The 14,197-nt window shown below is 44.7% G+C and overlaps 1 protein-coding gene and 1 long non-coding RNA gene across 2 annotated transcripts in view; one reads left to right on the forward strand and one right to left on the reverse strand.

The window, feature by feature from the left end:
• Window positions 1–819: 819 nt before the first annotated feature.
• Window positions 820–4,660, reverse strand: LOC110342037. The gene is made up of 2 exons (XR_002384025.2): window positions 3,494–4,660; window positions 820–3,063 (listed from the first exon to the last, which is right to left on the reverse strand). It is a non-coding gene; the product is annotated as an uncharacterized LOC110342037 (long non-coding RNA).
• A 454-nt stretch (window positions 4,661–5,114) lies between these two features.
• Ahr (aryl hydrocarbon receptor) overlaps window positions 5,115–14,197 on the forward strand; it is a 45,475-nt gene continuing 36,392 nt past the window's right edge. Inside the window, exon 1 of the mRNA NM_001281658.1 lies at window positions 5,115–5,234. Coding sequence (NP_001268587.1) covers window positions 5,173–5,234 — 62 coding nt within the window. The 5' untranslated portion in view covers window positions 5,115–5,172. The remainder of the gene's footprint in view (window positions 5,235–14,197) is intronic.

The raw sequence follows: 14,197 nt of genomic DNA on the forward strand, positions 1-14,197 counted from the left end.
TAAAGAGGAAATTAATCTTAGCATGTAAAATATAAAGCTTCTTCATCAACTTCCCCATGATTGAATTTAATACATATTAAAATAAGAGGCCCAGAAAATAAAACCTTAGCATGTAAACTTGAGAATGTTAGGTCAGCAGGGTTGCTGGTAGGTAAAGTTACTCAAGACCCAGCCTGAGTTCAATCCCCAGAACTCACAAAGTAGAAGAAAAGTATGGACTCCCACAAGTTGTCCTCTGACCGACACGTGTGTGCCATGATGCACATATGTTCATATACATACGGTGTCATCTTCCACATAGACAGATAGATGATAGATGGATTTATAGAAAGACAAATAGATATGAATAAAACCTCTTGAATATCCCTAGGTAACGGAAAATAATTTTGACTAATAACAAATCATTCTTACATTTTATGTTCTTTGTCAAGGATAATACCAGTTACCTTTGTCAGTTTAACCCTTATTTACAAATTCTTAAACCTCTGTTAACTTTTGGGGGGGGGTTCGAGACAGGGTATTTCTGTATTATTTTGGAGGCTGTCCTGGAACTCGCCCTGTAGACCAGGCTGGCCTCGAACTCACAGAGATCCGCCTGTCTCTGCCTCCCCAGTGCTGGGATTAAAGGCATGTGCAACCAACACCCAGCTAATTTTTTGTTTGTACCTTCTGACAATGACATTATGGTAGAATGCCCAAGTCAGTGAAGAAAAAATTGAGCATTTAGAAGTAGCTGAGATGCATAACTCTATGTGAGAGTCTTCAGTGCTGCCTTACAAAGTGTAAACTAATTATGTTTAAGAAATGAATTAAGGCAGATTAAAGAGAGAGACAAAGTATATTTGAACTGCAGTAAGATCAACAAACCCTAGAATCTAAACTTGTTTCCCTGGTCCTGAAGTTTCCAGCTTCTCAAGTGAATAGTTGAACTACAACGGGGTTCCTATATTTTCTATTTTTAGGATATTTTTAGTGTGTCCATAAGTTTCACATGGCTTTTAAGCAAGACAAAAAACAGTTGCATTTATTAAATAGATTCAAACTTATACGTTTAATCCTACCAACTTAGCAGTTATTTAAAAATAATAGGCGTACATTCGATATTTTAATTCACTCTTAATGGGATATTCATCTATGTGGTATTTTACTTATAATCAGATAGCAAACATCTTTATTTTGTGTTCTATGATAATTCCTCATCACTGTATTTTATGAGAGCAATGTATAGAAACTTAGCCTTATACCCATATGGAAAGACAAATGGAGTAGTTAAATTTGCAAGACAAATACCATGTTACTTAATGATAGAAAATTTAATATCTTTGTGGGTGGACACAAATAACAATGTGAGAGCCATGTTCTACAGTGGTAATTGGAAGCACAGTATCAGCTGTGTTGTGTTGTTGTTGTTAATAGCTCATAGTTAAGACTGGCTTTATTAGCACACTAACTCTTAAGGGAACTTTATACTGCCATTACTGAAATGAACTGAATTCCTGAAACTTGATTGTGAACATGAGACTGTTAATCTTGGCTATACAAAAATTTATTGCCTAAGACTGAATATGAGAACATAGCACGGTATGACTCTTAGATAATGTTTTAAGGAAACACAGAAAGTATGGTAGGAAAATAACCACCATTTTAAAAAAAAGACTTAAAACACATACAACAATAACAAAAACACCAACAGTTTAGTACAACCCCTTACTGTAGAGGAGCTGTGACTTATTCAGTTAATAAACTGTTTGTGTGCGTTTTGCACTTTAGATTGCTATGCTAAGAGAAAATTATTCTCTTCCATTTAATGCATGTCGGGATAGAATCTCTGTGTGATCTGTCTATGTAGGTGAAAAAAATGAAAGAAAGATAACATGGAGATGTTTGGCCGGTGCCCTTGGTTTGTTGATCAATGTGAATGGTCTTCTTTAGAAGTATTTATTTGTTCCTTCCTTCCTTCATTCATTTATCCATTCACTTACTTTATTGCTGTAAGGAAAAGGCAACTTTCAGTAGGATTTTTACTTCCTGTAAGTTGTTAGTTATTTGGGAGGGGTATGTATCAGGGCATAGTGCTGATGCCCACCTTACTGCTGCCAGTTCCCAGATCACTTTTAATGCATGTTTTTCTTAAATTAAATTAAAACAAGAACTACCGACCACAGGGTATACCCATTCCTCTATAGCTCAGACTAAAAACCCCTCCTCCTGTATTTCCCTTGTAAACTTCACCAGTCTGCTCTAAGTCGCTCATGTTTCCTCTCCCTCTGCCTACTACATAATGATCTCAAGCAGCTGGATCTCCTGGAAGACCTTATTAAATAAAGCCAGAGTCTGACTCAGTGAGGACACCCAACACGTGAGAGATTCTGCATTTCTTTTTATGGCCTCTCCCCCTTTAAGATAAAAACATACTTGGTTGCTTGGACTGGCCTTGAACTTGAACTGGCCTCAGAGACCAAGTGTTGGGATTCCAGGTGTGGGGCACGAAGGTCCTGGTCCCCATGAGAAGCTGTGGAGGACTTTGAAAAGCAAAGCACCGGAAGCGGAAGCGTTGCTTGGCTGTTAGCGAGTCCACTACAGCCCGGATCTCGTTTCTGCTTCCTGCTGTCCCTGCTTTCCTTCTAACAGCTATCGTTCCCCGTTGCCCTTTGTCTTTCCCACAGAGTCAGCTTCCCTCCCCTTCTCTGAAGATGTAGCACCCGCTAATCCCCCATAAAACCCACCCTATATTACTGCTAATTAATAATTAATGATGGTGCCTCACAATATAGTTCAGACTGGCCTCTGGATAGTTGTTCTCTTGTCTCGGCCTACGCAGCTGCTGAATTATAGGCCCCCTTCACCTCCTCCTTCTCCAGCGGATCCAGCACTGCAATGTTGGGCTCCTGAGTTTTTCAGTCTCCAATCCTGATGCTTCTTCTGCAGGACCCACACGGCATCCCCACAGCCTCGTCTTTTCCACCAGTCAATGACCCCTACACCGGGGCTCCAGCTTGTACTTGTTGGGCTGTCGGGACACTCTCACCATCTTTTCTCAGATGTCATAGATATATTTCAGACCTAGGAAGTATGAAGCCAAGTTTATAATTTCCTCCTGGTATTGTATGTCATTAGTGCTCAGCCAGAAACATAGCTGAGAAAACTATTTTTAACTCGTATATTTGTTCCTAATACAGACCAATGGGCTTAATGCAATGGATGCATTTTCCTACCCTGATTCTGCCGACTCCCCCCACACCCTGCCCCATGCCTGCTGCTCCCCCTGCTCCCCAGGGGCCACTCTTCTGCCCTCAAGTCATAGGGATTCTCTCATCATCTCATTTCCTCTTCTCACCGCCCACAAGACGTCCTTTTCCTGTCTCGTTTTCCCCTTTGTATTTTCATGGATAAAAATAAAAAAACTAGGACATACGAGAGAGAGGCAACTTGAGGTATTTGTTCTTCTGTGTCTACCGTGCTTACCACTGTAACTTCCAGTTCATTCATTTACCTGGAAATGTCTTGATTTCATTCTCCTTTATGGTCCAATAAAATTCCAAGCGTCGATGTGCATCTAACCTAGGTTCACTCCTTAAGCTGTTACGACTGAGAATCCTTCAGGTACGGACACAGAAGTAGTACAGCTGGTCATATTGTAGTTCTGTTCTTCATTTGTTGAGAAACTAACTCCATGCAGAGTTCCACAGTGGCTGGACCAGCTTACACAGCCGCCCCCAGTGATCGAGGGTTCCTCTTTCTCCAGGACCTCACCACCATTTGCGGTTCTCGGTTTTCTGGATACATCCCTTTCCCTTGCCGTCTTGTGTTCTCTCTTCTGTAAAACAAATCAAATTTCATCTCCGCCTCCACCATCACCTCCCCGACTCCCCAAATGCACTTCTTTGGCTCTGTCCTCTTGAGGTTGACAGCTGTCTCCTCCTTTATCACCTCTGCTTTCTCTCCTCCTTACCCCCACGCTGTCATTTGGACTTAAACTGGACCGCTTCGTCAGTTTTCCAACGACCCTTTCTTCATCCGTTTTGCTCCTCGGTAACAGAATCTTCATCTTTCCCCACCTTGACTTTCACAGCCCAGCAGGGAAATCATCTTCCAAATTAAGCCTTTAGAAGACTTCCATGGCCTCAGCCTTAAACCCAGTTTCTTCATCGAAGCTAGAATTCCTGAAGAGCCGTTCCAGTTGCTCTCCCCATCTCCACCAGACTGCCAACACAAGCTCCACTCTGGTCACAGCAGACCTAGCATCCATTGTCCAATGCCTCAGCACTGCTACGCTACTATGGAGGAAAAGATATTTTATTGTCTACCGTAGAGATATAGTAAAAGCGGGAGGGAAGGACTATAAAGCTCCTGGCCTACAGGCCTCGACTCTGAAGGGCATTTCTAAAGCCATACCTACTAGAATGCTCTTGGGTTGCAGTATTTATCTACCAGGATCACTGTAATTCTCTGTCAAAAATTAGGTGATGCAATTAGGAGGCGTTAAGCTCTTTTGCCCAGTCCATCTTGATGTCTGGCTACAAAGAATTTGCCTGGGCGTAATCCGGCCTCACACCCACTTCTGGGCTGGAAAACAGGTACCGGGGTGAACACCTCCCTCGGGCCCAGAACCTCTGGAAGATGGCTAAGGCAGGGAGTCACTGCGTCCTGCGTCATCACGCGCTGGGAAGAAGAGGGTGGGGCTCCCCCCCTGGGAGCCGCGAGGGGCGGGGCCGAGCAGGTGGGGCGGGGCCGAGGGGCGGGGCCGGGCTGCGCGGGGTCGCGGCGGCTGCGGAGGAGCCGGGGACGCGGCGGGGCGGGCGGCAGCGCCTGTGTTGCGGGTCCCCTGGACGCCGGCTGCGGCAGGCGTGCTCCGGAGGGGCTGGGCCCGGACTCGGAGGTGGCGGCGGCGGGAGCCGGGCTGCGGGCGGCGGCGGCGCACGGCGGGAGCCGGGAAGCCTCTCCAGGGCACCGCGGACGGCGCCTCCTGCCCCCCCGGGACGGCACGGGACGGGACGGGACGGGGCGCGGCAGGCGTGCGGGCTCCTCCTCCGCGGCCACCCCGGCGGGCGGCCCCGCGGCCCCTCTGCCGCCCGCACCTGCGCGTCGCGGCCGGTCCCCGCCCGCCCTCGGCCGAGGCTCACCTGGGCGCCGCCTCCGGGCCGCAGGTGGAGCGGGCAGGGCGCGGGCACCATGAGCAGCGGCGCCAACATCACCTACGCCAGCCGCAAGCGGCGCAAGCCGGTGCAGAAAACGTGAGTGACGGCGGGGCCGGCTGCGGGAGGTCCCCCCCACGCGGGCTGCCACCCGGGCCACCGCACCCTCGCGGCCCCGCCGCCTTCGCTTGCTCGCCCCGATTCGCTGCCGGGTCTGAGCTACCTGGGGCGGCTCTCTCTCTCCCAGGATTATCGTGTAGCTAAGCCCGGCTGGAAATCCTGCTCCACTCTGGCTCGCCACCTTGGAGAGCTTTAGAGGACGTGTGAGATCCTTAGGGACGTGAGCTCCCCGGGGTGAGGTGCTGGTTTTGAAGGAAGGGGGTCGTGGAGCCTCCGAAGGAATCCCTGTCTGCTCTCAACAGCTAGCCTTCTGGTTTGCTGCCTCGTTCACTTGCTAGGCAGAAAATTTTGCAGGCTCGGTGGCATAGCTAGAGCGGGGTGGGTGGCAGGTTGGAGCCCACAGTGGACAGGTGCCCTGGTGGCCCGGTAGCGTTCTTAGCCACCCTTTGGTGAAGCTTTCTTCTTCTTTTTTGGAGTGGTTGGGGGGGGGGCTATAAAATTAGAAAAAGAAGAAGCAAAAGAGAAAGAACCGGACTTATTCATAAATTATTCTCATTTTCTACCTGTAATTCTCCCCCCCCCCCCCTTAAAGACTCTTGCCAATTCTAACGGGATTTACAGTCTTTGGTCTTTGTTTCGATGGGAGTTATTTATGTGAGATGAGAAATACTGCTAAATAATTTCTCCCAGAAAAACAGATCCATGCTTGAGACAGGTTTCTGTTTAGGAGTTGGCTGTATTGATGCATTCACTCATGATTATCTTGGAGGTTCTACAAGTTACCATTGGCCAATTTTTCAAAAATAGTTTTAGGAACACTTTCAGACAATCTGTAGTGTGCATTTTGCTTAAAACTTGACTTACCTATCACACAAATGAACCAGAAAAATAACACTGTAAGATTTATACACTATTTACAATTGGTTACCGGATAAAAAGTTGTGTTATTCGTGAATTTTAATCACCTGGCCTAGTTCCTCATATCTTGACTTACAAATTAGTATTGAGAGAAGACGTTTGTGTGCAAACGTTGCAACCAGAATTCGGAAGTTTTACGGTACAGTGTATCGGACGCAAATATCACCGACTCAGCAGTTTTCTGCCTAGGCATTTCTGAGGCCCCGGGCTTCCAGTGCTTTGCTGTTTTGTAGAATGGTTTCTTTTATTAAAACGTGTTTGTTCAGTTTGACTTTGTTCCTGATGGCTAGAGTTTGAGGGACTCTAACGTGCCGGTTCTGTTTTCATTAATAGCAATACTAACTCAGCATGAGGTGAAATGGGTACATCTTAGATTTTATGAACATGGGCAAAAAAAAAAAAAAAAAAAAAAAAAGAAAAAGAAAAATCTGAAGCTCCTTGTGGGTTTTTAAGTAACTTATATTCATTGTGTCATTTAAGGACATGAAGTGCTTTCTATACAAAGTTTGCTATCTTAGGTTTTATTCACTGTAACGTTTAATGTTTTTAGTTTCTAGTTAATAGAGAGCGCTTCCCTTTTAACACACAACACTTCCCTTTGGATTAGGATCCAGCTTTTATTATGTTGTCTCAGTATTTTATTACTCCCTCACCCTGTAATATACTGTATTTGATAATTTATAGCTAAGATGCTGTCCCCCTCACTTATATTTGATTTTACTTGGTCGGTAGCTGCAGCTGAGCACCCTGAGGTGACTGCCTTTCAAGTGTTTTAAAGGTCACCAGCTTTGTGCAAGAGCGTACATCATCTAGGGAAAGTCCTTATGCTCCCCCTCAATGGAAAATAGTTACCTTTATAATGCACTTAGTATCAGCTCACTCTCAACCCTTAGGTTAGTAAGCTTTACTAGGAGTCCTTAGCTTAAAATTCTAGGCAGTGTGCAGTGAGGCCCCAAATACCACAGCATCAGGAAAAACGCATCTTTGGGTTGACCATGCTTTCTCATTTTACTTTACTTGGACCCTTTTTGGGGTAGCCATTTTATTTTACTCAGAGAGCACATGCACTATTACTCTACAGTTTTGAAAAATGACCACTTAAATGTACAGTAGATGGCGATTTTAACCTGAAGGGTCTGGAAGCAGAATGAGCCCCCTCTAGTGGTCAGTCCCCACCATGGCGATTCTCTTTAGTAGGAACTAAGTCTGAAAAATGTTCAACTTCACCCCAGCACAATGTCTTATACACAGCGGACTGTGAATAATTGTTTCCTTCCTCTTTGGTGCAATGAAAGTTAGGGAATTAAAGGGCAAAGCAGACTGGCATGCAGCCCATATCCTCATCTTCAAGGTCAAAATTTAAAAAACCTCCCCGGGAGCAGACCCTTCTAACATTTCTTAGCTAGCTGTCCCACGCTTAGTTAGTCTGCTCCAGAAAATGAGCAAATGTCTTCACTTACATCCCGTTCTTGCTTATTCTCTTTGTAAAGGAAAATTTTGTTTGTATTTGTTTAGTTGTCCCATCTCATGAAGATGACTGGAATACCGACGGTGTAATGATTGCTCTGGCGATTATACCTTTAAATACATTTTGGAAGCTTATTAAGGCAGAAATAGCTTTACTGCTATCTTAGTTCATCCCGTTTCTTGAAAGCTAGTAAGGCCCGTTAGCAGACAATAGGTGCTTAGTAAGTAAAGTCTTCATTGGAAGACGAGGCATGGTAACCGAGCCAGCCACCGCGGGGTGTGGGGCCACAGCGTTCGAGAGTCACATGACCTCCTGTCGAGATACACGTTGACAACTAAGCTTTTGCCTTATTGATATGCTGGCGATGCTGAAGGAATGTAGACGCCCTTCATTCTGTTAAAACACTGTGAGCCTCTCACCTATTTAATAAATCTTACTGAGAGTTTTGTTATATTATGCAATACTAAGTTTTCCACAGAGCTATGGTGTGGTGCCTCTTCTAGAGAACACCTAAAATTAGAGGTCTTTCTAGATACTTCATCTTTTCCTTCATCCTTTTCTCTCAAGTAACATCATTGAGAGGGCATCTGTGTCGAGGCTGTGGATATGCCTGACATTAATTAACCTGTGGATGGGTCTAAACACAAGGGCTCAGGTCCAGCAGAACAGAAGAAACCACAAATCCAAGCTAAAAGGTGAGGCCTAGCTTCTCACCGCTGTTAATCAGGTCACGGTGTTTGTTGTTGTTCGTCTGTATTATTTCTTTCCCTTCCTGCAGTCATCCCCACCGCAGGTCATATCCCTTCTCCCTTTCTCGGTCCAGTTTAATAAAAATAGCAGGACAGTCTCCTCTGCTGCACTCACAATTAAACTAGAAAACAGAAGGCTGCCTGAAGCCCACGTGAAGGCCGTAGTCTAAGCACTTAGAGACGTAACTGACCCTCACCCTCCTAGTCAGTAAACTCAGCAAGGCGCCTCCCTCTGTTAACACCCTTATTCCATACCTAACCCTGTTACTTAGAAGTGCACACTGTGCAAAGCTTAACAGTACTCTCCTACTTTCAAACTTTAAAAAAAATATTCATTTTGCTTAGCAGTATAATATAGCATAAAAATGCTGTTTTCTTTTTTTAATATGTTCTAATAGGAATGTTGAACACATAATTTCCCATGTGTAGTTTAATTTTATTTTCATAGTGGTACTGTGGAAATAACTTTTTTTTTCTGTCATGTCACTGGGACCTCTAAGATTCACATTCAAAGTTGGTTCGAATTGTAAGTGAAAGACTAGACTTTGGGTATTGAGTTTCTACTTGTTGGCTTCAAAACATAATGTTCTTACCACCAGGCAAGACGGCCTAGCTGAGCAGGTTAGCCAGTGAGCATGATAACCTCTGTCCTGGGAATGGCTTGTTGCTCACCGCATCCTTTTTGGCAGCGCTGAGGCTGAAGGCACGTCTTTGCCGTTTCAGGACTTGAATGTACTTGCTCATCTCTTGCTTCTGTGTTCACACGTCTTTTCGTCTTAGAGTCCATTCCCCCATCTTCCCGCACTTACCCCTGTAAAGCACTTTGATAACTGAGCCGTGTTCTATTGAGTAGCTTCAGTGTTTTCCCTTATAGGGGGCATCCTGTCCCTTCTAACATTTCAGTAATTTCACAGGGGTTTTAGAGAATACCCTGGGGATTTGTAAATTATTACATAAATGCCTTATTGCCGTAGGACAAGCATCTCCAGGTGGAATTTGGGTGCAAAGGCATTATGTATGAGTCCAAGGTTGAATCAAGTGTTACACTTGGATATAGTGAAACATTTTTGTGAGTTACAGCCCCCTTAGTTGTGTTGGAACACACCTCTCTGTGTGTCTCACTTGAAATGTTACCAGTTTTACAGGCAGATGACGGAGGTGGTTGAGCTTGTGTGTTGCGACTGTGCATGTGTGCAGCAGTGGGCTGTGGGTTTCCGATTTTTCTCCCTCCCATATTGACTTACGTTGTCAAATGTTTTGCAGTTTCTTTCTCTTGTTTTGAACTCAACCCCTCCAGCCATGCATGCACATTTAAAATGTCAGTAATATACATGCAGTGGCATCTTGCATTTAGTGTGCTGGGCATTGCCTTTGATGCTTCCTTCCACGAGGACTTCTGGGTCCCATCTCTCCCGAGTGTTCCTCACCCCTCCCTAACCTCAGAGTTTTGTACTAACTATGCTTTCGGTGCGTGGTTGCTTTTGACTGTGTGAAAGTTCTCTGCTGCTGGGATATGGAACGTTCTGTGATTGCGTTTTCCTCCCACTAGTATACGTTGGTCCTCCTTGCCAGTTTCTTTCCTCGTATCATTTTCCATGGGTGTGCAAGGTCTCAGGCTCATGAGAGATGGGATTTCTGCCCTCGTTTTCCCGTCTTTGTCTTTATTTCTGAAAGAGAACGATAGTTGCACAAGTGTTGTACTCTGCCGTTAGGAATCCCTTAGGAATCACGTTAGTTAACCTGCTGATGGTGGGAAGCACAGGGCTCCATCAACCTGAGCACAGGAAACCCCAGGTCCATACTAAAAGATGAGTCCTCGTTTCTCACTGCTGCTAACCAGGTCACAGCGTTTGCTGTTGTTCGTCTGGCTTATGTTTATATTTGACACCTGATTGGGAAGCCTGTGTCTTTGTGAACTCCAGAGCATCCCTGCTAAACCACCTACATCCCTGAGCAGTGCCTTGTCCATGTCTGACTCAGTATAGAGTATGTTTGTTCCTGGTAGGAAAAGCAGAACTGTTTGTCTTTACAGGGACCAGAGCTTCCTGCTTAGTGTCTGAGGTTTACTAAGTGACCAGTTGATCGTCGCTGAACGTTTTCCCAGTCTTGTCTTGGTGATGTGGTATATTTGATCTGTTGCGTGGGCTGAAACAGTAATACTAAAAAAAAGAACGTGCATATGTGTAAGAAAGAGGAAGAGAGAGCATTCATCCCAGGCTCAGAATCACCTGAAGAACCATCATTCTAGGGCATGTTCATTTTCCTGTCTTCTTGCTATGTGTTTCATGTGTGAGCTTACACAGAAATCTTTCCTTGACCAAAGCCAGCAGGAAAGTAAAGACTCCATCACACCTAGAGATCAGCATCAGAGCAGTGGCAAGAGGATTGTAAGTCACAGAGGTCTGTGGGTGCCCTTTGTCTCACATCGGGAAATAACACATCAAGCTGAACTAGCCTAGCAATGAAATTCATCTGTATGCCATACATCGCCCCGGTCACTTTAAATTAAGCACACAGTTTATGAAGATTCACATTTGAAATTCTCTCTTTCAGAGACCAGTGCCCATGCTCTGGGGCAGGGGGAACAGACTGAAGAATGCATGGAGTTAAGAGTTGGGTGTGTTCTCTCCATCTTGAAATTACTCCCCTGCTGTGTGTGTGTGTGTGTGTGTGTGTGTGTGTGTGTACATGTGTGCATGTGGAGGCCAGAGTCAGGTATCATCTTCACTCACTTTCCACGTGTTAAAAATACATACTTTTCGCTGAGAGTTTTATACAATGTCCTTTGATGGTCTTCATCCCTCTCCAACTCCCCCAGATCCTCTGCACCTCCCTGCCCACCCAACTCCCTCATCTCCTCTCTCTATGTATCTTAAAACCCATCTAATCCAGTTTTTTTTGGCCAAGTACTCCTGGGTATGTGTCCCTCCATTGTAGAAACCTTGACTTTTTTCTCCAAGCCCAATCAGATAACAATAGCTTCTCAATTGGGGGTGGGGACTCCAGGCTCTTCCCTGCTGGGGTTTTGGCTGGCTTGGGCTTTTGTAGGTCTTGTGTTTTGTCTTAGTCTCTGTGGAGTTGTTATGTCCTCTGCCCTGATGTCACCCATCACCTTTGGCTCTTAGGATATTTCTGTTCCTTCTTCCATGTGGATCCCTGAGCATTGTGGGGGAGGGCGGAATACAAACCTCTGAATTAGAGTTGAGCACATGTTTTATCCTCTTTATTTCCTCCATGTTTGCTTGTTATGGGTACGTGCTAATGGTTATCTACTGCAACAAGAGGCTGCTTTCGTGAGAGTTGAGCAGTGCTCTAATCTATGGGTGTGGCAGTAAGTCATTAGGAGTCATTTGATTGCTGTATCCATTTCACAGAATAATAGTGGGTTTCCCTAGGACTCATACCTATCTAGACACAGGTTCTTGGGTTCATTGACAGTATCAGGTATGCGTTCCATCTCATGGAGCAGGTCTTAAATCCAATCAAAAAGAGAATATCGTGGTTCTGTATTGAGGCCATTTAAGTGACTGTAATAACAGCATAGTTAACCTTAGTGTATGTAAGAGGATACACTAAAATCTTTAAGGAAGATTAAGGAAGTAGGAATTTGGGTATCTATGCTAACCAGTATGTAAATGATTGACTACGTGAATAAATAAAAATTATACAGTCTAAAGCCAAATGTGTGTTTAATAGTAGTTTTCTAAGTACAATTTGCTTAAAAATAAATTTTTACCTAAAGGCTCTTTCAATATGGAAATATTTCTGTTTCACTGTACAACTCAGTGGTTTTAGTGTATTTATGCACACATGTTGTGACTCCCTTTGTATTTGTGGCAATATTTGTTGTTATCTGACCTGATTATGATTATCATAATCATGCTAATGAGAAAAAAAGTGTTGTGTGTAGCTGTTATGGTAGAGAGGTTTATTGAGCAATGCTTGAGATTTCTTGGGTAGAGAGTAGCACCCTACAAGATAGCAGGAAGGGGAGCCCAGGTTTCAGGAGATATGAATGAGGACATTCAGGTTGAGGAGACTCAGAGATAGGCAAGTACTATTAGGTACACTGAAGCAATGGGGTGGATTACTTACTTGTAGGGGAAAAAGCCATGAGAGTGAGCTAGGCATCCCGAATGGGGTCTGTTGTTAGGAGACACCACTTTAATTGTCCAGGGTTACTGAAACTGTTTGCATGGCCAAGCACCTACAATAACCTTAACTTAAGATTAAACCGAACTGTTCACTTTTTTCCACTTTGCTTCTAACACTGGGTACAAACGGAGAACCTAACATCTGTAGGTCAGACTGGGAAGTCCTCAGAGAGTGCAGACAGTCTGGCATTAGAACCCAGCACCAGATGCAGTGAGCTGGACTTGAGGAACCAGCTTACTTGTCTGCACTCAGCTGGAGACTGTGCCGGACAGGTGGGAACAAGAGTTTTGAGGTTAATGCTTAAGCAAATCATGAATTGTGTCTTTGCCTCATTAGAAACTCCATTTCTCCCTAGCCATGCTTTGCAGGGTATTTACTTCCGTGGAGCAACTCTTGTTCAAACAGTGGTTGGCAAGCTTGGCAGTGTAGACGTAAAGACTGCACAAGAGCAAATATGCTAGCATCTCCCAGGTCTGTGCTGTTGTCAGGGTTACTACCTCTCTGTGGTGTTCTGTGTGTCGTCCACATGCACGAACGTGTATGGAATATTTTTACAGAATAATTTTAGTTGATCTCAAAAATTATCAGTGGGAAAGTAACCCAGGCGAATGGCTTCACCTGCCCGATAGTTCAAGAGCTTTGAACCCTGAGAAAACACACCACAGAGTGATATTACTCAGTCTAGGGTCCCCGCTCAGCCCAAGTTTTCTATGTTTCGTGCACTTAACTTTGCCCTGGGGCCTCCGTATATGCTAACCTTGTCTTTTCCCCCCTGCTTTTGTCCTCTTTGCCTGTCTCTCATTTGGTTCTGTCCCTCAGTGTCAGTGTTGTTCAGGCCGCCTTCTGCTCCGTTGACCTCTCATTAGGAATCAGGTATTTTTGTAAGCTGCAAGTCATCTCACTCTGTTTTCCTTACCCCCGCCCCCACTCTATATCAGTGTCTTAGTTTGACCAACGTTTGAAGCCCGCTTACATCTCTCCTTAGGTACTCCTCACTCTCCTCACTCCCCCAGTCACACCCTGGGGTCACACTCTGATTACCTCTCTGAACACTCCTAGTTAGCAAAGATTCGTTAGGAGGCCAGTGTGTATCAGCACTATGCTGAGCATTGAGAATACAGAAGTAATTGTTCTTGCACAGTAAGAAGAGCAACATACAAACAAGTGTATGCTGTTTGATTGAACTCTAACTTTATTTAGCAATTTCGGGAATTTGGACCCATGTTAAACATTGCATAAGGTACGTGCTAATGCATTAAATGGTGGACACTTCTTATTTGTGTAAAGAAACAGTCTCGGAGTCTAGTACATGGTTCAATACTGCGAGAGCCTTCACAAGACAGGGAACGGTGCTTTGTGGGCTGTGGTTCTCAGCTGCTGTTCCTTCTCTGTGTCACCTCAGGGGTCTTGCGACTTCATGTCATTCTCCCTACTGTTTCATGGTTGTTACTGCAAGGCTATTAGAAGCGCATGATGAGATGGAATGTGCCATTACTGGGCATGCAGTTATTTACATGGATTATGCCTTAATGGAACATTGCACGACGATTTTGGGTAAGATTCAGAAGATGTGAGGTAGCGTTAGGCAATCTATTGCAAGGCAGGTCATAAAAGCCTTTTAAAAAGTCTCCCCTTGTGCACTTGAGGGGAGT

This window comes from Mesocricetus auratus, unplaced genomic scaffold, assembly GCF_017639785.1.
Source record: "Mesocricetus auratus isolate SY011 unplaced genomic scaffold, BCM_Maur_2.0 Super-Scaffold_15014, whole genome shotgun sequence".
NCBI lineage: Eukaryota > Metazoa > Chordata > Mammalia > Rodentia > Cricetidae > Mesocricetus > Mesocricetus auratus.